At 39.7% G+C, this 24,744-nt stretch overlaps 1 protein-coding gene across 1 annotated transcript in view; it reads right to left on the minus strand.

Annotated features, from left to right (window-relative positions):
* Positions 1-304: 304 nt before the first annotated feature.
* Positions 305-24,744, minus strand: part of LOC123801160 (ceruloplasmin-like) — a 30,415-nt gene continuing 5,975 nt past the window's right edge. Inside the window, exons 6-19 of the mRNA XM_087870335.1 lie at positions 23,777-23,942; positions 22,175-22,305; positions 21,674-21,814; positions 21,189-21,400; positions 19,451-19,601; positions 18,610-18,822; positions 16,055-16,262; positions 14,912-15,051; positions 12,924-13,052; positions 10,976-11,082; positions 9,838-10,039; positions 6,690-6,829; positions 1,902-2,064; positions 305-519 (exon numbers count right to left, since the gene is read on the minus strand). Coding sequence (XP_087726461.1) covers positions 1,906-2,064; positions 6,690-6,829; positions 9,838-10,039; positions 10,976-11,082; positions 12,924-13,052; positions 14,912-15,051; positions 16,055-16,262; positions 18,610-18,822; positions 19,451-19,601; positions 21,189-21,400; positions 21,674-21,814; positions 22,175-22,305; positions 23,777-23,942 — 2,099 coding nt within the window. The 3' untranslated portion in view covers positions 305-519; positions 1,902-1,905. The remainder of the gene's footprint in view (positions 520-1,901; positions 2,065-6,689; positions 6,830-9,837; positions 10,040-10,975; positions 11,083-12,923; positions 13,053-14,911; positions 15,052-16,054; positions 16,263-18,609; positions 18,823-19,450; positions 19,602-21,188; positions 21,401-21,673; positions 21,815-22,174; positions 22,306-23,776; positions 23,943-24,744) is intronic.

The following is a 24,744-nucleotide window of genomic DNA, read 5'->3' on the forward strand; positions in this document are numbered from 1 at the left end:
GACACTTATACATTCTGTAACTTGCCATCTAATAATAATATATGGATTTGCATTGTAAAGACTGATTCTAATTTTCATCCATGCTATGAGAATTTCTTTTTTTTTTTTTTTTTTTTTTTGATGCTTGGTGATGGTGCAGTTTAGTCTTGGATTGCGTATTTTTTTCCTAACCGAGCTAGACTTCAGATTATACCTGCTCTCTTTGTTCCACTTGCCCACCCCCTTCGCCATATGTTGAAAGCCTCGTTAACACCACTAGAAACTCTGCTCCAGTGGCACAGTTTACAGAAAAAGGAAGCAGCTCACACACAAAATTGGCCAAAAAAAAAAAAAAAAACCCAACAAAACAAAACCAAAAAACCCCCCAAACCCCGCATTTATTTCAAGCTTGTTTTCCTGATAGATTGCCGTGAATCTTCAGCCAGGGCCCCCTGGATTCCTTCACCCTGGTGTTTCTCCTTCAGCAGCTTTAGCTCTGCTCATGGACTTGTCAACACTCATATCAGAAAGATATTTATGCTGTGGAAAAGAAAGTTTCATGATGTTCTAAGAAGTAGCTGAGTCAAAATATTACAATCATATTAAGAGACCAAAGCGTAATGACTTCCGATAGCCTAAGTAAGGAACTGATGCAAATCTCAGAAACAAAGATACTATTTTTATCCTAAAGTTCTAGTAAAATGTGTTGGAGAAAAGGGAGATGGGAATGAGACGAAATAAAGTGTCACTTGAATATGAAAAAATACGTAATCATTATTTAGTTTTTTCAAGGGTTGTGGAAACACTTTATACTTCTACCAGAGTATATGTAATGCACCCATCTCACCACAGTGTTATTGATATTATCTTTGAAAAAAGAAATCTTTGCCAAATCAATAGTTCCTTACTCAACAACTGTATCTGACTGTTGTTTAAATACAATGTTTAAATGATTTGATTATTAGCAAGGTTAGATATTTTTATAGACTCAGTAGTCATTTGTGTTTCATCTTCTATAAATTATTCAAATCCTTTTTTTTTTAAAGATTTTATTTATTTATGTGACAGAGAGACAGCCAGCGAGAGAGGGAACCCAAGCAGGGGGAGTGGGAGAGGAAGAAGCAGGCTCCCCGCGGAGGAGCCCGATGTGGGGCTCGATCCCAGAATGCCAGGATCACGCCCTGAGCCGAAGGCAGCCGCCCAACGACTGCGCCACCCAGGCGTCCCTAAATTATTCAAATCCTTATGCATATATTATATAAATCTAGAAATAATGCATTTAATTCTAGAGTATCTTTTAGCAGATCAGAAAGTTATCTAAGGAGTGCCTGGGTGGCTCAGTCGTTAAGCGTCTGCCTTCGGCTCAGGTCATGATCCCAGAGTTCTGGGATCAAGCCCCGCATCGTCTCCCTGCTCAACGGGAAGCCTGCTTCTCCCTCTCCCACTCCCCCTGCTTGTGTTCCCTCTTGCTGCCTCTCTGTCAAATAAATAAATAAAATCCTAAAAAAAAAAAGAAAGTTATCTAAGTTTGAGAAAGAAGATAAAACCAGAGTTTCTTGGTCATCTAAAAACAGTAATCTTTGTTTTTTGTTTTTTGTGTTTTTTTTTGAGATTTATTTATTTATTTGAGAGAGAGAGAGAATGAGAGAGACTGTGGTGGGGGAGGGGCAACAGGAGAGGGGGAGAATGAATCTCAAGTAGAGCCCAATGTGGGGCTCCCCCTCATGATCCTGAGATCATGACCTGAGCTGAAATCAAGAGTCGGATGCTTAACCAACTGAGCCACCCAGGTGTCCCTCAGAACAGGAATCTTTGAGTGAATGAGTTGTGTGTGGGATCATGTAAATGTTCAGTGGATCAGATATCTTTGTATAAACAGTGAATTTATTTAAATATGATTACTTCGAATCAATTTGGCTTACCTTTTCATTCGATTACAGTGTATGTGGTTTCCATTCCACCCTCAATGTGAACACTAACATGGCAATGAAATAACCAGGTCCCAACATCTCTTGCATACATTTTTACAGTCTGATATACTCCAGGAGGAAGGTCATAAACATCAGAGCGATACAGTCCCGTATCCTCAATAAGGAGACAAAACATCATTAAATAACTTATAAAAGGTATCCGTCACTTATACAGCCTATCAATTCTAATATACTTTGTTAGATGACAATTAGAAAGCATTAGGTGCCACTGCACTTCTCCTCTGAGTACAACTGAGGGTTTTAGAGGAGGGGCAAGTCTGAGAACATTTCAGGGATAGGCCACAGAGAAACATCTCCCTCTAAAGGGATCTCGTGTCATTCTTGGTGTTAGATACCTTGTCAGTATCTCCTGCAGAAGAATGCTCTAGATTCCAGACAACATCCGGTCTTACATATCCCAAAAGTTTTAACTGAAGTATTTCTTTTTTTAAAGATTTTATTTATTTATTTGACAGAGATAGAGACAGCCAGCGAGAGAGGGAACACAAGCAAGGGGAGTGGGAGAGGAAGAAGCAGGCTCATAGCAGAGGAGCCTGATGTGGGGCTCGATCCCATAACGCCGGGATCACGCCCTGAGCCAAAGGCAGATGCTTAACCGCTGTGCCACCCAGGCGCCCCTAACTGAAGTATTTCTAACTAAGGATGTGGGTGATGTGAAGATGACGTTTCTTGAGAGGTAGCTAATCAGGAAAAGTCATGGTTACAGGAAGGAGAGGAGCTCGTCTGCCTTCTGGGGTTGGAACGAAAGACTGAGGGCCTTAAGGGCTATTTTCTCTCCCAAACAGAGAACCGGATGTTCAGAAGACTACCTTCTCTGCAGGCTACTTTGATTTTGAAAGATGAAGCCCCAGGCCTGGCCTGGCTGGATTAGGATGGACTTGGAAGAGCATAGGAAGGAGACGAATTGCTCTGAGTAATGCAATGGGAGGTATTTGGAGGGTGGGGGCGTGTTGAAGAGTGCAGCTCAAGATGGGATCTGGAGTAATTTGAGGAGAGGACAAATGTCAAGCAAGTCTAGAGAGGAAGAGTGTGAGGAAAGAAGTCCTGAGTGTGAGAGGAAAAGGCGGAGAGCCAGTGTTTCGTGGTGACGCATGGTAGAGGGATAACTGAATACAGGGGTGTCTACTGTCAAATGCTTTCACCATGTAGTACTGGGTGGGGGGGAAGACTTCATCTACCTCCAAACTTTCACTAAGAGTCTCTGACCCACAATGGCCTTGTTTTTGTGGTGGTTAAGGAGAGTCAAAGGAAATGGGGGTGTGTTCCATTCTGGAGATGCACAGAGATGAGAAAACACCAGTCATGGTAGGTGAGAGGTAAGGGAGATGAGCAGAAACAGGAAGTGAGAGTGGAAGGTGCCTAGAAACAGGCTCTCAAGATGCCCTGGAGATATTGGAGAGTGGAAAGCAGGGAGGCAGGGCTGTTTTCCACAGGCTGTAGATTGGAGCCTGAACCACTGTCATTTAGGAAGATTAATTTTGCATCTACAGGGACAACAAAACGGGTGGCATGGATTCATTTCTAAGATGTCAGAAAATGTAGAGAACAATACTGAACAATTTTAACTAAGAATTGACGATGTTTAAGGCACCAGTAAATGTGCATGATGTATCTGGAGCCCTGGCACCAAGGGAGACCATGGCCTTAGGGAACAGGTGACTGGCTGTTCCAAGACCAAGTGAATAACCCCAGAGGGCTACTTTGCTGTACCCGGGAGTTCCAGAGAGTAAAACCCAGAGGCTGCATTAACCTTGGAGTAATTAATTTCCACCTCAAGGGAGGGGAAGACTATTTGTGATCATCTGAAAGAGGTTAAGGATGAGTGGTGAGAGCTGACAGCTTCTGGTACTAGGAATAGGATTATTCTTGTTTTTAAATTCAAGTATAATTAACATACAGTGTTATATTAGTTTCAGGTGCACGATATAGCGATTCAACAATTCTATACCTTTCTCAGGGCTCATCACGATCAGAGTACTCTTATTCTCCTTTATTTCACACCCTCCCACTCACCTCCCCTCTGGCAACCACCAGTTCTTCCCTGTGTTTAAGAGTCTGGTTTTCTGTTCATCTCCTTTTTTCTTTGTTCATTTTGTTTCTTAAATTTAATAGGATTGTTCTGAAAAGAGCAGTTTTGTGAAGCAGTTAAGAGTGAGGGACTCTAGAGCTGGGGGTTCAAATCCTACTTCTACTCCTTATTGTTATGGGAAAGTTCTCTGTCTTGTTAATCCTTCATTTTATTCCCTTATAAAATGGTGATAAAAGAGTGTCTATCTCTGGGAAGGCTCGATGAGAAATCCACGCAAAGAACTAAGCATAGCATTTGACACATAAGTACTTAATCAAGGTTAGCTTTAATTAACACTATAGAAACGTTAGCACAAATTCCACTTAATTTGATGCCTTTATTATATAATATAATCGTCTGTGTAGAACGAGCCCCTGAGAGCTAACTCTTTGGATTCCCTCTCTCTCCACACAATGGAATGTCAGAGGCATTTGCTGAAATGAACTGATCTGAACTGAACATCAAACATACTGTAAAAAATTATAACCAGAGTTTAAATCTGTCTCTTTTGTTCTAATTTTTAAAGTCTAATGTAAACACTTATGAATAACAACCCTAATATCAAGGGTTTTCCTTCAAAAATACAGGGAATGTAGATGGAAGAACAGGAAGGTCATGGTTGTTGGCCCTGGGTGGTGGGTAACGGAGTTCATTATATTATTCTGTCTAGTTTGTCATGTAAAATTCCCTAGAATAATAAAAAAAGTTTTTCAGCCAAAACAAATAGTTTGTTTCCGCCAAAACAAAGAAGGAATCAATGCGTTTATTAAAGGACAGCAGAGAAAGCGGCACATCCAATAAAGCTTTGCCAATCAAGTCATGCACACTCACTGAATTTGCCTGAGATAGGCTCTGAGCATTACAGAAGCTATGAGCATAATACATCTCGAATCCAGGAAAGCTTTACGTGAAACCTTTATCAGAGCCGAAAGATGCACTATATTATGCCAAGTGGCTGGACTAAGTGAGGTGCCAAATGCATGAAACAGAATTGGTTTCAATGGTACATTAATGTTTATAAAAGGGACTAGGACGAAGAGATAAAGAAAATGCTCCTTAAGTAAATAAAAGACACTAACCCGGACACTGAAAAGGGGAAGGATAAAACTTAAAATTCTTGTAATAAATTAGAGAAAGGGCCAGGCAAAGACGGTCAGTAAAACAACAATGGCGTAGAGCATGAGGGTGTGGTGGGGGAAAAGCTATTCAGACAGAGCTATAAAGAGACTAAGAATACATAAAACAGAAAAAGAGGAAAATAATTATCTTAAAAAGTTACCATAACGCCAAGCGTCACCTAAATCCACATTTTTATTTTATAACAAGCGCTGAAGGAATGACAGAATTAGAAAGCTACCATTTATAACTCCCAACGGAAAAATTGATTCCGGCAACAATCATCAGTGAGTTCTTTTTATAACTACAAGGTGAAATATAGTTGGAGAATAAAATATGTTTTAAAAAATCCCTTATTAATCACTTATTAATTACAAGGGGAAGATGATGCTGTTATAAATGGAGAGACATAGTAGGCATCACCTCAATAAAGTTATCAAACAGCCCCAACAATGTCAGCACCTGTTGTCAGCCTGTACCCCTCGGTGTGATGCATGGGAAGCACGTAATATCACCTGTGTGTTGTTCGTGTCAAGAACGTCTGACGTGGATCCAATCATGAGCAAACTATCAGACCAAGGCCGAATATGGGACATTCTACAAAGCAACTGGCCTGGACCCTTCAAAAGTGAAGTGTCATGAAGGATTGAGAAAAAAAAAGAAATCTCTTCTTTTAGGAGAGACATGACAATGACAACCAAATGCGATGTATAAATGATTAGATCCTGGATTTAAAAAAAAAAAGTTATAAAGAGCATTTTGGGGACAACTGGGGCTATTTGGTTGGATTATATGATAGATTATATAATTTTTAAAAAATATTTTATTTATTTATTTGACACACACAGAGAGAGAACACAAGCAGGGGGAGCAGCAGGCAGAGGGACAGGGAGAAGCAGGCTCTCCAGCAGTACAGGGAGCCCAATGCGGGGCTCAATCCCAGGACCCTGGGATCATGACCTGAGCCGAAGGCAGACACTTAACCAGCTGAGCCACCCAGGCGCCCTGACAGATTATATTATTGAATTAAAGTTAACATTGGGAGTGTGATAATGTTATCACGGTGGGGCAGAGATTCTCCTTAGTCTAAGGATGCACATGGTTTTAGTTTTTAGGGGTGAAGAACCATGATGTTTGCAATTTGCTTTAAATTAAGTTCAGAAAAATAGAGAAAGAAAATGTGGCAAAATGTATGACTGTTCCAAGTGTTTTTCTTTTATGTTACTAAGGGTTTGAAAAAAACAAGATGGGATAGAAAGGGTGAAACTCAAGATGATTATAGAAGTCGTATTTACCTATCAAGTAACACCAGATTAGAGTGAGAAGTGCGCTTCATGCTTTCACAAACATTTACTGAATGTCCATGGGACACAAAGAGCCAAATGTATAATTACTTACATGTACCTGATATGTTACAGACTGTAGGTATTGAACTTCAGTTCTGGCTGGGTCATTTCCTTTCTAGTCCTGTTATCCTGCCATGCTGCCCCAACAAGACACGGCAATAATTAAACGAAGCTGTCCAAGGCTCTTACCGTATATTCAAAGCTGTGGCCATGAAAGTGAACCGTGTGCAGGTCAAATTCACTCCCCATGCCAATCAGATACCAATTCACTTCATCCCCAACGTGGAACGTCAGACCTTGGTTATTTCCAAACATTCTTCCATTAATTGCTGTGGAGGAACACAATTTATTATATTCAACAAAGATTTAAAATAATGTATGTTTAAAAAAAAACACCTCATAGAAAGTATCATAGATGTTTTCAGAGGCCATGAGGATGTTAAAGTCAGCCTAAGGAAGCTGTTGAACATGACCAAGCCGTCCATTCGTGTGGATGAGTCCAGTTCTAGAGTTTTCCTTGCCTGAGGAAATGACATAGTGACTTTGCTTTAAATAATTGGGCTGGACTAGAATATTTCACAACTACCGATACCTAAATTGATGAATACTTAAGTGTGTCTACATATTTAAAGTATATTTAAAGTGATCACAAGAGGCATAGAAGTTGAGTGTGTTCCTCTTCAACTGCTCTAAGTCAGACCTTCACGATCTGTCACTGGTGTGACTAGAATGGCCATTTAGCTGAGGTCCGGGCCTGTTGTCTTTTCCTCTCTCTAGTCCTCTGTAGGCATGGTTTCCAGAGGATAATAGGAAGAAGATGTTAATTTAATCACATGATTATATATAATTCAATTATTAATCATATGCAATCATATATTAATATAATTACTAATAAATCAATATATTTATTAATATATTATATAATTTATAATATATTAATATGTTTTATAATTAATAATTTACATGACATATAAATTATTAATATATTCTGTATATTCTGTATAAAATTATATAATAATTTAATTATATATAATTAAATTATATATTGATGTATATTTATATATCAATATATAACTATATATTAATTATTAATTAACATTATTATTTATATATAATATTGATAATTAAAATTAGTTAATATACAAATATAATATTCACATTAAATTTCAATATATAAATTATATAAATTTATATAAAAACAATATAAATTATACATATAACTATAAAAATTATATATAGCTTTATATTAACTGTACAAATTATATATTATATAAATTATATAAAATATTAATTATATTATTAATTAATTTCATTATATAATTATGGATCTATATATCCTCCTTTTTACTTTTCTTGTTTGTGTTCATCTTTTGAAAAACCAAAAATGCATTAATACAGTGGTACAAATATGGTACAAATATTTATTTACAAATAAATATACTAATTTATAACCATATGTCTATGGAGGTTGGGTTCTAAGTTTTAGCTGATGGAGAAATATAATAGAACTAGGAGACTCTGCTTTAGACCGTGCTTCTCAGACTTTAATGTGTATGTGCCCTGAGAATCTCGTTCCAATGCAGATTATGATTTACTTGCTCTGTTTCACCTGAAATTCTGCAATTCTAACAAGCTGCCGAGTGATGCTGATGCTAGGACTACACCCGGAGCACAAAGGCCTAGCTGAGTGCCAGGGCTGTTCCTACAACACACACCTATTCCTACCGTTCCCTCCTTTGGTGTCTTGAGTGTCTTCAGCATAGAGGTTCTTAGCTGAATTTTGTCCCACAGGCGACTTTTGGCAATGCCTGGAGATATTCTGAGCTGCACAACTTGGGGGAGGGTCTTACTGGCTTCCGGGGTCGGAGGGTAAGGATGCTGCTAACCATTTTACGATGCACAGGAGAGCCCCCCACAAGAGTTCCCAGGCCAAAAATACGAATAGTGGCAAGCTTGAGAAACCCCATCTTGGATCGCGTCTAAATTCTTAACAGGTTATTCAAGGTCTTGCACAATTCTGTGGGCTTTTCTTTTCTTTCTTTCTTAGGTCACATTCTTCCATCTACATGGAATGTCATTCGCCTCCCTTTCTACTAGACAGACTTCCGTGCATCTTTAAATACTCAGCTTAAAAGTCCCCTCCCCTTCATGAAGATTTTCTTCCAAATAAGAATTTAAAACACAGCACTGTGTTTATATTTCTGTTACAGCACACCCCCCCCCCCAAGTCAGCAGAAGCGGGCTGGCCCTGTGCTGTGAACAACCTGAGAGAAGGTGCCTCATCCTATGGCCTTCGTATCCCCTCAGCACCAGTATGGTGCTCTGCGCCCTCCACGAGGCTTATTAAAAGATGATGGGTAGCGAGGATGCAGTCCTTGAATTAATTTCGAATTTACTATATGTATGGGAGGAAAACATGAAGAAGCTGGAAAAGATCACATTTGGGTTGGCCTTACTTAAGGGTCCCTTATCTAGTCGCATCCCCGAGCTTCCTCTGGTGAAAGGACTGGGACCAGAAGTCTGACTGAATGTGACTATGATTAAGTGAGATTGTTCATGTGCTTTTTCTTTGAATAATTGTCTCATTATTATGATTCTAGATGGGAGGGGAGACATAAACAGGACATGCCTAGTCACAAGCCACTTACAAAAGAATTTTGATTGATGAGCACGGGGTTTTTGAAAGTTCTGCCTGGTGGGAAGATTGGTTGGGGCCATGTGCTTTCCAGTTTGCCGTAAGCCCCACATCTCCCTGTGTCCGTCCAGGTAAAATACTTAGAAAAGTGTGTAAGAAAGCCCTGTAGAGTGATAGCTGGTATTCTTGGTTTTGCATCCCCTGAGTGGTTCCAGAAGCATTAGAATTTGCCCCATGCTAAGTCTACAGCCCTTAGGCCAGATCCACCCTCTCGCTTCCTGTTTTTCTATGGCCCATGAGTCCAGGATGGTTTTTCAATGGTTCAAAAAACAAAAAACAAAAAAAGAATATTTCCCAACATGTGAAAACTATATGAAATACAAATTTCAATGTCCATAAAAGAAGTTTTACTGGCCTGTAGCCACCTCCATTTCTTTAGGTCTTGTCTGGGGGTGCCTTTTATGCCCCATGGCAGAGTAAAATACAGCCTCTGGCAGAGACTGGGTGGTTTACAAGTCTATACTCTTTACTCTCTGGTCCTTTATGGAAGTTTGCCAGCCCCTGGTCCACGTGATCTACGTCACAGCCCCATGCGATTGCCTTCCGTCAACTGCTGAGTGTGACAAGCGTGAACCTTCCTCTGTTCCCTTTGTGTGAAACACCCCACAGGCGCCAGCTGTTGAGTCAGCTGGTGGACATTACCGTGCATTTGGTTGCTGAGGTCAAACAGTTCATCATTCCTGTCTATGTTGTTCGGATCTGAAGAATAGGTGTTGACATTTTCTTCAAAGTACCAGGACTTGTTCTCATTAAAAATCATGAAGTGGAGCACACGGTGAACTATGCTGGCTTTGGTGTTTTTGCGACACACGATCAGAGGGCCTACCAGTCCACTGTTAAGATCCTGGAGAAGCAAAGCAGGATTATTAACTGTGCCCAAAACGAAAAATTTCCCCCAACCAGCGAAACGAGTAGAATCAAGGTGGAGTTCTAGTGAGGTCAGATCCTGAGTTTTTAGTTATTAGGATTCTAAGTCTGAGAGTAAGGAAGAAAATGTTTGACATGTTAAATCCTTGACTGAGGAAACACGGTCATCTCACTCATTCGAGTTGAAGTCTGACGAGAACAACTAACTCCTGAGAGGGATTTTAGTCACATTCCTCAGTGGATTTAGCTCTATTTTTGAAATTTTAATTTAAAAAAAAAAAACAACCCAGAGCTTTGTTTTTAATTAGAATTTTTTGGCGTTGGAGTTGGTTGGCAGCAATGTCTAAAGGTCTCGGATCCTTGGCTGTGCGATGTCCCTGCTCCCAGAGTCGCTTTCAGCCGGGAGCCTTGGTTTGTTTATACTCATTTTGGTTTCGGGTTGAATGTCTGGGTGGATTCTTATTCTAGACAGAGAGCAGACCAAAATAACCAAAGTTTGGAGATGAGACTTTTGTTGTTGTTGTTAAGTGAAAATAAACTGAACTCCAGAGCTGATGGTTTAAAAAAAATATACCTCTGTATGTGTTCATTTCTCATTCATCAGAGACCTTTACCTCCATACTTTGTTTTCTGTAATCCAAATTCAACAAAACAAAGAAGAGGCTATTACTATACTTTCCAATTCACAGTGACATTGTGGAAAATACCATGACTCGAAGTAAATAACGCCGTGATCTTGCTCGTGGAAAACGCAAACATCTATAGACTTCAAAGCTGAGCAGAAATTAGGTTACTTAAAAGAAAGATTACATAGAACTGTGATTTTTTTTAAACACAAATAAATTCCTTCTTTCTTCCTTTATAATTTCTAAGAGGAGATGGGAGGAAAAGGACGACTTGATTTAAAGTTTACCTTAACCATATCCACGGTCGAATAGTAAAACCAAGGTATGCACTCAAAGTCCTCTGAGGCAGGACCAGCTCGTTCAGGAATCTGCCAAATATATGTTTGGATCTCTCCTAAAATAGACAAACACAGTGTATAGAAACAGAATGTCTTAAAGCCCATGTTTTTATGGGGAACCGGATAACGACCAAACCCTAAAGCTATGCAATGAGTAGGCAGCATAGCCCTAGTTTTCACTTCTGGCTCATCCGCTCCTAGCCTTGTGGTCTTGGTCAATGTGTTTACAGTTTCGGAGCTTCTGTTTCCTCCTGCACATAAAATGGGAATTTAGGGATTAGGCAAGATGGTCCAAATAAAGCATGACTTGGGTCCCAGGGTGAAGTTGATGTAACTATCACTGCTGGCTCTCATGTTCTCAGGGTTACGGCATCAAAAGCTTATAGTGATTTTGCCATTGAAAAATGTCAGTCATTACATATCTAACTCATTTGTTCAACAAGTATTGATTGTAGTGTAGATAACACAGGCTTTGAAACGTGACCCGTTTTGAATTCCAGCTCTGAACCTTCCAATTTATAGATCACATGTGCCTCTTCCCTGCTCCCAGGGCATTTGCAGTAGCCCTGCTGAGTTTAAGTCCTAAACTCCTGCCTATTTCAGAAAAGTTCTTTTGGACACCTCCTTCCACTCCTGCCCCTTGCTGTATAATCCTGCGTCTTCCACTTCCAGAGGTTTAAATTAACTTTCCCAAACACCTCGGCTAACTGATCCTATCCCCAACTTCCCTGCTTCCAAATCTTTAACAATCAGTCTACTGAGTACCAGCCCTCCCCTTCCAGCGCACCACACAGTGCCTGGGCACAGCAGGTACTCAGAAGTGGTTGTGGAATGTACGCAATGAGATCCTTCCCTGACTAATGAGGACAGAGTGCTAACTTGCAAACTCTCTTGATATGAGATTCATGTTGGCACTACCATGGGACTGGCTCTTTTTTAAAATCAAAAGGGACTATTTCACCTGTCATCAAAACCTCTCTTTCATCCTTCTGCCCCACACATCTTTCCTTTCTGACTTTGGCTCTTTCCTTCATAACCCTTAATTCCCAGAACTACTTGTTTTGGTAGGCAACTATGATAACATTCTTGATGCCCCTCTCAGGTTCCCCTTTAAGAATGAAGGAATCTTTGCTCCACAGGCTGTCCACCCTCTTCTGAGCTGGCCTCGGTGGAAGACAGCCACCTCACCCAAGCTTCCATCCAATGACAGATGCAAGGACAGGAAGGCCCAGGTTTCTTACCCCAACTCAGGACAACTGAGGACCACCCTTTCTTTAGAACTTCTAGGGTGGCTGTGATTTCTTTTGAGGCTATATCTCTGCTTAAGCTCTCCTCCTGCCCAATTCTGTCTTCGTCTTTCTCTCCATAGCCTTTGATCCCAAGAACACTACTGCCGACAAATTTTCATTTCAGGGTCTGCTCCCTAGACATTTATATTAAAAAGCATTTGTTTTTGTCTGAGGCACGTGGAATGGCATGCTGTAGAGTGGGGATGCCATAGAAATGTTAATACACGAGGTTACCTCCTCTTAGTGGCTCCCTCTCCCCTGCCCCCTTCTTCACACACTGCATCGTATACTCAACTCCTGCTTTAGCACTTGAATTGGAGAGATGGAGTATAGCTTAGGGATACCTGGCAGCTGGATAGGTGGAGAGATGGGAAGGAAGGTAATTCTAGAAGAGAACTGTACACACGGGGGAGTTTTGCTCATAGTACCCACTCTAGAAGAAAACTCAAGACTTGCAAAAGGAACTTGTTCCCAAGCTCCTTCTTTAGACCCTTCCTACTAGCCCACTGGTCTCTGTCATCTAGAACTACCCCATACTTCAGAAAGAACACGAGCACATAGTCTTGCATAAAAGCTTTGAAGCTTTTTTTCTCTTCCAAAGCAGTTACCTGGCTGTGTTGGAACAACAGTGGAACAGTTTGTTTTCACTCCATGGGCGTGAATCGAATATGGTCTTGAGGCTTTATTTTTAAAGATAATTCGGAGTTTTTGACCAGGGGTGAGGAATATTAAAGGACCTAGGGGATATAAAAAGGAAAATGTGCGGAAATTGTTATTTATTTTAAATTATGAATCATCTGTCCTCTAAGTATTTATACAGCGACTTATTTTTATCCTTTTTCCTCAACATGCAGCCAAATAAAACACACTTTTAACCAGTGGATCATTGATGATTTATGAAATACAGTTTTTCCCTGGAAAATTTAAGTCTTTAGAAAACTTAATTCGATGAGCCTCAGTTAATGCCTACGAAAACACACAATTTGGAAATGAAATATTTTATTTTCTTTCTTGACCAACATTATCACTTAAACCTTTTTTTTTAAAAAAAGGATTATATTTATTTATGTGACAGAGAGACAGCCTGAGAGAGAGGGAACACAGCAGGGGAGTGGGGGAGGAAGCAGCAGGCTCCCAGCAGAGGAGCCCAATGCAGGGCTCCATCCCGTAACACCGGGATCACGCCCTGAGCCAAAGGCAGACGCTTAACGACTGAGCTACCCAGGCGCCCCTCACTTAAACCTTTTATCCTTTTCCCCTTTCACCTTAGTGGAGAGTTAGGAGGAGCTGGAAGGCCTTTTTATTGACCAAAGGTGATTTTTTTTTTCTCCAGACTGAAGACCCCTTCATTGTACCCTCTCTCCCTTTCATCCCAGGCCAAGAACTGGAGGTAAAAAATTTGTTTTAAATCTTCTTTCTATTTAGAAGCAGATTGTATCAGTGACTCTAAAAATTCTGAAACAGAGATGGCTTTGAGATGAACTAAGCAGTAAGAATTCCCTTCAAACTTGTACTATCATTACTGAAATCAGAGCCCTGAAGACACCTACTAGACGTTAGATGCTAGCTCGGGACATCCTTTCTTTGTTCCCATGGCCATTTCACTTTCCCAAACACTAGAGAATTGTTTTCCCTTTTCCATAAAGTGGTTGGGTGTTTTGTTTTGTTTTTGGTATAAATAATAATGGAATCTAAAGGGTCATATTATGTCATTTACCTTGATGCATGCAGTCAGAATCCTAGCAAAAACTAACATCCTGCTGTTACTAAAGATAGGAGCCCACCCAATAACAGGGGGACCCGGACAGCACAGACCTCCTTCTGGGGGTTGCAAAGGGACAAGCTCAAGAGGCCAATGTGGAGCTAAGAAGAGTAAGAGTCTCTCCAACAGCATGTAAGTCCATCTTGTCAGGGCCCCACACCAGAAGATAGTCTCCAATAGACACTTAGATGTCTATCTCCAATAGACACGTAAAATTTGAGCATACGGAAATGCCACGTGGCTTCTGGAAATATTATGCAACATACAGAAATGTCATTTGACCTATGAAAACATCATGTGACCTCTGCAAACGCTGTGGCAATTAGGAAAATGTTACACATAGGTGCTGGGGGCAACTTGTGGTTTTCCTGGCTGACCTGTCAAGGGTAGAAGAAAGGGCTGTAATTTTCCTCACTCTTAGAAGATGAAACTAGATATTAACACTTTAAGTATTTAAATTAAACACTTAAATTTAAACAAAGAGGTCCCCCTCCTCACTATAGTAGGCCTTCTGGGCTTCATTTTAATATCAGTGAAATGACCTCTAAAAGCTAGTTCTAAGGTCTCTCTAGAGTTCCTGAGTTCTAGGAAGCCAGGTAATCCAAAACTAATCACATTATATTTCTATGGTCTCTTTAGTTTTCGTGAAACAACTGTTGAATCAATTTTCTTTTCCCAGTAAAAGTGCCTATCGGCAAACAAATTAGAATTAGCATTATTGGCACTCTTCTCTGTCCTGGTGGAGGTCGACAGTACCCTCAATGTGTGCAACAGTGCCTGGTGGCCGAGGACAAGAAGAAAAACACGAAGACCAGTCTGATCGTATATCAGTACCTAGTATATCCAGATGTTTTTCGTCTTCATTTCTTTTTGTTCGATTCTTGAATGTGATATCATCATACTGACGGTATATGACTTTCTTGTATTTGGACCCAAGATACGTCCCAATTCTATCCAAATATATGTTTGTTTTACTTTAAGGAAATAAAAACAAAACCAAAAAAACCACAAAGTTAGTTAATTTAACCATTAAATTCGACAAATTCTCATATGGAAGAACTCCTTATTGAAACAACACAATTGATTAATGTCTAGAGGCTACTTTACCTGGAAAAGTGATTCTTTTTTTTTTTTTAAAGATTTTATTTATTTATTTGACAGAGATAGAGACAGCCAGCGAGAGAGGGAACACAAGCAGGGGGAGTGGGAGAGGAAGAAGCAGGCTCATAGCGGAGGAGCCTGATGTGGGGCTGGATCCCATAACGCCAGGATCACGCCCTGAGCCGAAGGCAGACGCTTAACTGCTGTGCCACCCAGGCGCCCCTGGAAAAGTGATTCTTCTTAAAAAAAAATTGCTAATACTGGTAAGATTGCTGGATATTCATCCTGTATTTTAAAACATGTTTTCTGGACGAAATTTTAGTTTTGATAAATGAATAAATAGTAAAAGTGAAAATCAGAGAAAGAAAGCAAGTTTTACCAAAAGAAAAGCAAGGATCTTCAATCTGAGGTTCCCAGAAGAAGAGAGATTGACAGAAACAAATGAAGACAAGAGGAAAATCTGACTGATGCCAGATGTTAAATGTAGCTGAAAGAGGTTTATCACACCTCGGAGTGGCCAGGCTGGATGGGAACACGCATCAGGAAGACTGGAGGCGAGAAGGGAAAAGAAAGACAGTGAGAAACAAAGCACAGAAGTAAGTGACGCAGCTATTTGGAAAGACTGGAAGTCATTTGTAGTTGAAGGTAAGATACACAGATACATTGTGATTTGTAATGGATCCTCTCCTAAGCACACACGTGCCTCACACGTACCATGCACACGCACCCGTCGTGCACATGTACGCCATACACACATACCCACACACCGGAGCAAACAAATACACAACACGTGCACGCATACGTGAGACTGGAAAGGAAGGGCGGAGGACTCCAGAATGAACCCTTCTCGGTTAGAGATGGAAGTGATGGCCATACTTCTCTCCTTGTAAATGTTGCAGTTGTTTCTCCCACTTCCTGCTGGGAGAATAATCCCACACAACTTCCTCAGCAGCGATGTAAATGGTTTTCTCTTCCTCATACTGTGTTTGATCAGGGTTTGGCTCCGCACACTGCCTCACGTGGTATTTATGTTTCATGCCTCCTAGATAGTGCTCTGTTGTCATACAAACCACAGCAAAAGTTCCTGGAGGCAAGTAAGAAAAGAATGCATAAAACTTTGCGTTCAGATTTCTTTTCTCTGTGAAGTCATCTAGAAGATATTAACCCCCAAATGTAAGACAGTTTATTTTTTTTTCATTAATTTGACAGATACTTATGTATGCTTTATGCCAGGATTATTTCTAGGCACTTGGGAAACATCAGTGAACAAAATAGTTAAAAATCCATGCCCTTAGGGTTTCTATTGCAGGGCGGGTGTTGCCAAGATAAACATGGCAGGTAACATTTATGGATGTTGGAAGCTAATAAGCACTGTGGATTAAAGAGAAAGGCACACCGGTGTCAGAAGGATTGAGAATCCTGGTGGGGTGGGGTGGGGCAGGCAGAGGGGAGCTCTAGGGACAATGAGCAATATTTTATAGGATAATCAGGGTAGGCCTTGATGGGAGGGTGACACTTGGACAAAGATGAGAGGTGAGTGATGGATCCAGGGCCAGAGTAATCCAGGCAGAGGAAACACGCAGCAAAAGCCCCAAGCTGAAGGCCTGCTTGGTGTGTCTGCAGACCATTCGAGAGGCCTGTGTGTCTGGGATTGGGGGGGTGAGAGGAGACAAGCTTGGTGTGGGTTGGAGGGCTGGGTCCCAAGGGCTCTTAGGGGTCACTGAAAGTCTGTGGCTCTGTGCAATGGGGAGCCATTGTGGGATTTTGAGCTGATGAGTGATGAGGACATTGCGGCTGTGCTGAGAACAGAAGGTAGTGGGCAAGCGTGGGAGGAAGGAGACCTGTTAAGCCTCTACGAAGTAATCTGTGAGAGATGGTGTGGCGTGGGTCAGAGTGGCCGAAGTGGAAGGCAATCAGACTCACACTTTCAAATCCCTAAGCGATGACCACAACAACAGCAACAAAAAAACTCCAGCCTGGTTGAGACCAGTAAATTCCACCTGAATTCAGGTTGTCCTTCTTTGATTTTGGTAATTTTATACTCATTGCCTGCCGACGCTGCTTCGCAAAGTTACCTTTGTCATCACCAATACTCTCTTCTGTCTCTGGACATGTTTCTGTTGTTGCTGTAACTTTTTGTGGAGGGTAAGATTCAGGAAGACTGACAAGGATCAAAACCTTCAGACTCAAGGATTTGGAAAGAAGTCATTGTTTAGAATGAACCGGCGCCCATGTAGCACGGCGCTCGACACATAGCAGGTGTCTCCCATGTTTACTGCTGCTGATAGCGTTAAGGAAAGAAATGAAGAACAAAGCAATTTTTTTTTTTAAGTCCAGGAAAACACCTCCTGGGAAAAGGAGAGGAAGAAGTAGGGTGGGGGGGGGGCAGGAAATCACTTGACACCAAGTGAGTGCCCAGGGCAGAGAGGAGAACGAGTGTTGGAAAAGATTTCTTTCTTTTTTCCTCCAAGTGGTCTTAATCACACGTTCTATTTGTTTGAAAAGTAAAATAAAAAAATGTTAAACGTAGAATATGTAATCAAGTGAATCTGTGGTATCACCAAGAGTTCGGACACCCATCCATGGCATTTACGGAGTAGCTAGCTTATTGTACAGCCAGCATTTGATTGGTGCCAGTAGTTTTTGACCGAGATGAATGGATTTTTATTTATTTATTTATTTATTTATTTATTTATTTGTTTGTTTGTTTGTTTGTTTGTTTGTTTATTTTGATGAAGGTGGATCTGCAGGATAAAGGAAGAAACTAATATTTTACTGAACATCTAACACATGCCAGGCACTTTACTATGCTACCTGTATCACACCTGGTCCTTGTCTATTCCTTTTTCTGGATTGTAAATTATTGCCATCCCTATTTTACAAATGAGGGTATTAGGTTCAGAGAAGAGGGGAGATATATATATATATGATATATATATATCATATATATATATATATATATGATACATATAACAATATTCTGATTTAAAAATTTTTGCCAGCTGCAATCGACCTCCCTGAAGTGAAAACATTTTCCTACAGAACAAAGCTAGCAAGGAGAGGAGTAGAAAGAAGGCAGAAGCAGAGGGCAGGTCTGGGAAAGAAAGGGATAGAAGAGTAAGAAATGGAGGGGATAACAGAGTGAAAACAGGTGAAAATACTTCAAAGCATCTCACCGTGTTTGAGGAATGTGAATTGATTTAGAGTCTGGAGGCCAGGAAGAGAAAACCGAGGGGTGGGTGTGATTTTTGTGATCTGGGAAATGATATATTACCGTTCTTGTAGATTACATGGGGCAGGGGAAAGGCTTTTTAAGCACTGTTTACATAAGTTCCTTTTTTTTCCGTACGAACAATATTCGGTGCATGTAAAGACACTGTTTTTCATAATTCGGACACATTTCAGTTTGAAAGAGAAGATCTACTACTTACCTACAGAATCAGGTTTCATAAAAAGCGTCTGGGAGGTGTGGGGAAACACAGTTATGGTGTCATCCCTTGATCCTAAGGAAGTGAAGGTATTTCCTGAGAAATATATCCCATGTAAGTCTTTTTCAGATCCCACACTAAGAATGTGCCATGAAACGTTGTCTCCTAAGCACATATCCAGTCCAGGCAGATTTCCATACATGTATCCATTTATGGCTACAAGACATTGGTGACGAAGAAAAGAAAATTCAATGATAACTGGCATCTCTTCAAACTCAACAAAGGACTAATCATAAGGAAGCTCAATCATGTAAGAATCTCAAGATTATCTGAGTTAACCCCTTCCTTTTAGATTTGAGGAAACAAATGCCAAAGAGGCAATTACTTGTCCAGTGTTATTAAGCTAATATTTGAAACAGTTAAGATCAGAGTTCAAGTCTCTAGATTCTAGACCAGTCCTTTCCCCCTACACCTGCAGTCTTCAAAAACCAACCAACGAACCAACCAACCAATCAACTAACTAAACCAACTCAATAAACACTCCACCCACCTACACCACTAATTTGGCAATAAAAAAATACATGACTTTTCTATCTCACATTCATAATAGCTAAACAATATAGTGCACCAACAAGGCATTGTTAAATATTAAATATATTGAATTTAACATAATCATCCTACTAGATAATATTTTTGTTGAGAAATTATCTTTAAAAGAAACATGAAACATATTAGCCAACCCTTGGGGAAAAATGTATGTCTCTCTTAATCTGCGATTCTTTAGACATAATGAAATTAAACAAGTGCTTAATGCATTTATATTGTAAATTGTATGTTTTCTTACAATACATCTGGTTGGACTTTTGGAAATCTGGATCCTTTTTATCCACATTTTCAGGTTTTGTGGTAAATGTTCTTATATTTTCATCTAAGAGATAACTTTCATTTTCATCAAATATCGTGGCAAGCAGGTAAAACTCTTTGTCTTTTCCTTTCTGTGGATGAGAATAGAAAAAGAAATAGACATGAAATATATATATAGCTAGCTAGATAGATATAGATAGATAGACACACACACACACACATACACAAAGTCTAGTCAAATAGTTGATCTGCATACAGGATTGCCTAAACAAAGTGTTTTGTATACTCCTGGAAAATCCAGGCATGGATAAAGGCATGAATCCCAGTGAATGGATTTATCACACAACTAAGAAGTTAGGAGAATTATCTACAGCTATTTTCATATAAAGCTCTTACTCTAGGGACCCCTACAGCTGAACTTCATAAAACTAAACTGTATGATCGTAGATGTTTATAGTGGCTTTTCATAGGATGCTTTGTAGAAAGTGAGTTAAATAAAATGTTTTCTAGTGCATTTTTAGCATTTATGAAGAAATTAAATATGTACACGTATTTATATTTTTGGATAAATAGATTACATGTACTATAAGAATCACGAGACTTATAATGCTTGCATTATATGGATGCCTATTAATATATCATCTCATTTTTAAATAAAATATACATTCAATTATACTTTACTTGGGGATAATTAGTAGGCTTTATTACCTTATAAATTATAGATGAAAAAAAGAAATCGGATATTAGTTCACTTGTGAGTGAGGAACAAGGGAAATTCATTTCTCAAACATTTATTGAGCACCTACTACATGCCACAGAGGGGATGTGGTTGTTCCAAAAAATTAATAAAACCTCATGTATGGTTTCATTTCACAGTGGGACAGAAAGACCAATAAACACAATTGCATGGAGAAGTGCTCCAATGGAAACATACACAAGGAACTGTGGTATCTAGCAGAAACCACTGTAGTTAGTGAATATTGTCGGAAGGGCAGGAAGGGACCTTCAGTCGGAGTTTTAAAAATGGCTCCAGTGAGGAAAGGCCATTCCAGAAAGAGAGAAGAGGGCACACTCAAAGAGATGTGAATTAGTCTTTCTTCCTCATGGACTAATAAGCCAATTCTGCAGTAGAACGAGAATTGCATGCCCAGGATGGCAGGAAGGAGCCATGAATCTGGAGGGATCGATAAGGGTCTGATGGGCTGACTTCTGAGCCAGCAGACTGCAGAATGTGGAGAGTGCTATAGTTCGATTTGAAAGGAAGGGATGTGGAGCTGTACTGAGGCAGGGTGAGAGTGGAAAGAGGAGTCAGGAGGTTGAAGGAATTCAGAATGAGGAGATGGGACCTCCGAGAAGGCAGTGGTATTGGGAGTTTGGTGACTAATGTTGGAGGTGAGAAAGGAGTTGCTGATGAAGTCCTGGGCTGGATGGTGTCATTAACAAAGAGACGGAGTGGAGGAGAGAGGGGCAGGTATGGTTGTCCAGAGGGAGATGAAGAGCTAAAACCATCAAGTGGAATTGGAGGTGTCTGGTACACGCTAGGGTGGGTGCTCATTGGGCGGAGAAAGATGCAGGTCTGGAGTTCAGAAAAGGATAGAATTGAGAGAATCAGCACACAGAAGAAACTGAAACTGCCGATTGCCACACTGCGTTTCCTCTGCAGTTCGTCTCAGGCAACCTCTCGTCAAGGCACATCTAGTCGTAGGTCCATGACTCACCTGTTTGCCATCCTCTCCAAGACTTCCATTTCTGCACACGAGGAGAGGCCCTACGAGGCCACTGTTGATGTCTGTTGGCATATCTACTGAGGAATAGTATAACCAGGTCAGGCAGTCGGGATCCGCGGAGGTAGGACCCACGTATCTTGGAACTTCCCACGTATAGACAAATGTCTTGCCAGGATTTACATGTGAGGAGGGTGGAGGAGTACCTAGTAAGAAATAAGTATTTGTAAAATAGGACCTAGAACCAGAAGTACCCTGGTCTAGGCTGTGAGATCTCTGAGAACAAGGACTGTATCTTGCTCACCTTTTAGCACCTCGGGGGACAGTTGAAAGGGGCTGAGGGAATCACCGCCATAATAAGGACACAGTGGTTACTATGTCAAAAGTGGGCTGCGTCCCGAATTGAGGAGGAATTTTATTTTCTAGCTGACATTATGTCGCAGTGTGGCTTGCTTGGGCCTCCCTTGGGCGTTACTTACTCCCTCCAGGTGTTTTGTAGAAGGAACCCTCGTTGCTCTTGTTGTAACGCAGTCCATGAGGCTGAATGCTGAGTGGCACGGAAGCGTTGTTATAGAAAGTGATCTTGATGATCTGTCCTACTTCTGCCTTAATAACAGGGCCTAGAAACCAACAGAGTCCGTAAGTGTCCTTGGTTTTCACCAACAGTTGTCTGGTGTGTTACTTGAGTAAGTTTCTTCTAGGAACAAGTTAAAGAGATAATGCCACGAACCAGGAACGCATCCGACTTCAAGAGTTCTAGATGATTCACGGTCACAGAAAGTCACTTTGGATCATATGAACGTATTAATCTCATTGGATGTGTAGGGACAAAAGAATGTACTTTAAAATTGGCTGAATCCGAATGAACTGTTTTCATAGATGACGGCTAAAATCTCTAAAACTGTGAGATGTGAATACTATTTTGATTGCATAGAAAATGTGTCTATTATAACCCTGCAGAGCTATGAAGAGAATTTTACCAAGGATTCCAAGGTGCTCATCTCTTGCCTTCTGTGTTCGGAAGGAAGCATCTGTATATTCACGGTAAACTAGTTTTTTGTAAGATCCTCCAATTCTGGTCGGGCTTTGTTCAAAATGTAGCTGGGATTCACTGTGCAGAGAAAGTAGGTAACACAAAGAACCTTTAAAATAACAGTGATCATGTGAAAAGAAAGCAAGAATCTACATACATCTGTTTTAAATTAGTTGCAATTTATTTATAAAAGCAATGCATGTTCATTGTAGAAAAGTTGAAAAATAAAAGGAAAACTGACCCAAAAAATTAAAATCTTCATAATCCCATTATCTACATATAACCACTGTCAACATTTTCCATGGATTTCTTTTCAGTCTTTTATCTGTGCATGCGTATATAAGCATCTGTGCCTGTCTACTCGGTGGTTTATCCACACACTTTCTTCTGGAACAAAAGGTATTTTTTTTTCAGTCAGGTAGGAACAAACACCACTTCTAAAACTACCATGTGCCAAGATGTTAGAATAGTAAGATGAGCGATGTCAGTCCTCTTTTTAAATTTTATTACGATAAAATTAAGTGGGGTCCCCTGAGAAAAAGTGTTCCCTAGCAGTAAAGTAGTGACTTGTCATGCTAACGCATCATAGAATTTCATAGGCAGGACAGTCAAGCAAGTTGAAAAAACATCTATTCATTCATACTTATTTGAGTCCATATAAAGTGAGAGTTGGACCTAATTCTGAATCTAATTTTTGCTCTAAGCCCAGAGAGCCTTCATATAAAATTTCCATCCCGCAGATTGAATAATTTATTGATGAGCTGATGTAAGAAGAGAAAATATTCACTTGATATAGCAGTCTTAGTTTTCACAAATTTTCTGCGAGTAAATGAGAGAAAAATAATTACCATGGGAAACACTGGTTGGTGGTTTTAGAGCTTGATCTCTTCTGACATATAACTTTCATTCAATGGATCAGCAGGATTAAAATTCTTGTAATCTTTGAGTTGATAAATACAATTATAGCAGGTGGACTATCAAAAAACCTTTTCGTGTACTTTTAAATGCTGGTGTCGTGGTAATGTTTTTTGGTCGTACGTTTTGGTCATTAAAATAGTAATTGGTAATATATTCTTACATGTTGGAATAAAAAATATTTATAAAACGTGATTTAAGAATGTCATAGGAAAGAAAAAAATAATAATAAATGTCATGGGCAATTATTTAATTATGCCTTCAGATCTTAGCAGGAAAGTATAAATTATACAGGAAGAACATTTTTGAATTTTTGTAAAATTGTTATCGATAAATTATCCACTATGTCTCATAATTACATATAATAAATCTATTTTAAAATTTAGTGCTGGGGAAAAAAATGAGCAGCATGTTTTATTTTGCACTGGCTGCCAAGGCATTTAGAGAAAAATTTTGTGTGGTAGTGATCCTTTGATTCAATAGTTTCTAATTATTGATATAATTATTTTTCTACTTTTGTTTTATTGGTATCTTTTTATGATAAGATGCCTAAATCCTTTTTAGGAGTAGCTGGTTATGAAAAATTTCGATTATTTTTATTTAACTATAAATATTTTAATCACCAAATTATTACCTTCCAGATGCTGTTAAATTTTTTTTAGTGAAGGAATCTACACCAGAGGGAGCATAGTTCCAAACAATTTTTTCAGCAGCAATATAGTAATGTACAACACGTGTCCCAGGAACGTCTGTTGAAGGTTTTTGGCAATTCCTTACATTGAAATAGGCCTGCATACTATCTGAAAAACAATAAACCCAAGCATAGAACATTACTACAACATTTTTCTTATTCCATATATATCTATATTTTAGCCAATAATATTGCAACTTCTCCTTTTTGGAGAAATTTCAGGGATTTTACTTACAGAATCTGTGTAAAAACCTATAATGTATGAAACAAATACAGAAAGCAGGATGCAAAGATGAATGTTAGAGGAACACGTATGACCTCGGAGAATAATCACCACCATTGGCCCAGTCCCTAGATGAAGATGGTGCCTGTCTACCAAGAAGATTTGAGAATCTCTTTGGCCAAAAACATCTTTCCTCGGGGGTATGAAATTACTACCATTAGTCACTAGTGAATTAGCTGATTTATTAGATTAACTAATTGGCAAGCAGGAAGAAATCAGGCAGGTTCCTCTCCATGAGGGCACCAGTCCGGTGATTTGATTTCAGAGCACTGTTGGTGGGAGTGTAAATTAGGACAGATATTTTGGAAGGCAATCTAGCAGCATTTGTTTAAACTAAACACCTTCCATTACATAATTTCACTTCTTGGTAGTCAACCAAGAGAAATATTTGCACGTACATAAAAAGATACAAATAAAAAGATGTTAACTATAACATTGTTAATAAGTAAAAAACGTGGAAGCAATTTAAATGTCGGTAGGCAAATCGGTAAATAACTTAAGATACATCCCCAATGTGGAAAACTATACAACAGCGTAAAAGAATAAGTTAGGTGTATGGGGAATGTCAGGGAAAAGATTTCAAAACATTGATACGTGAAGAAAACAACAGCAGAAAATCACATGCAGC

This window comes from Ursus americanus, chromosome 20 (genome assembly GCF_024610735.1).
Source record: "Ursus americanus isolate L20-20 chromosome 20, mUrsAme1.1.p, whole genome shotgun sequence".
NCBI lineage: Eukaryota > Metazoa > Chordata > Mammalia > Carnivora > Ursidae > Ursus > Ursus americanus.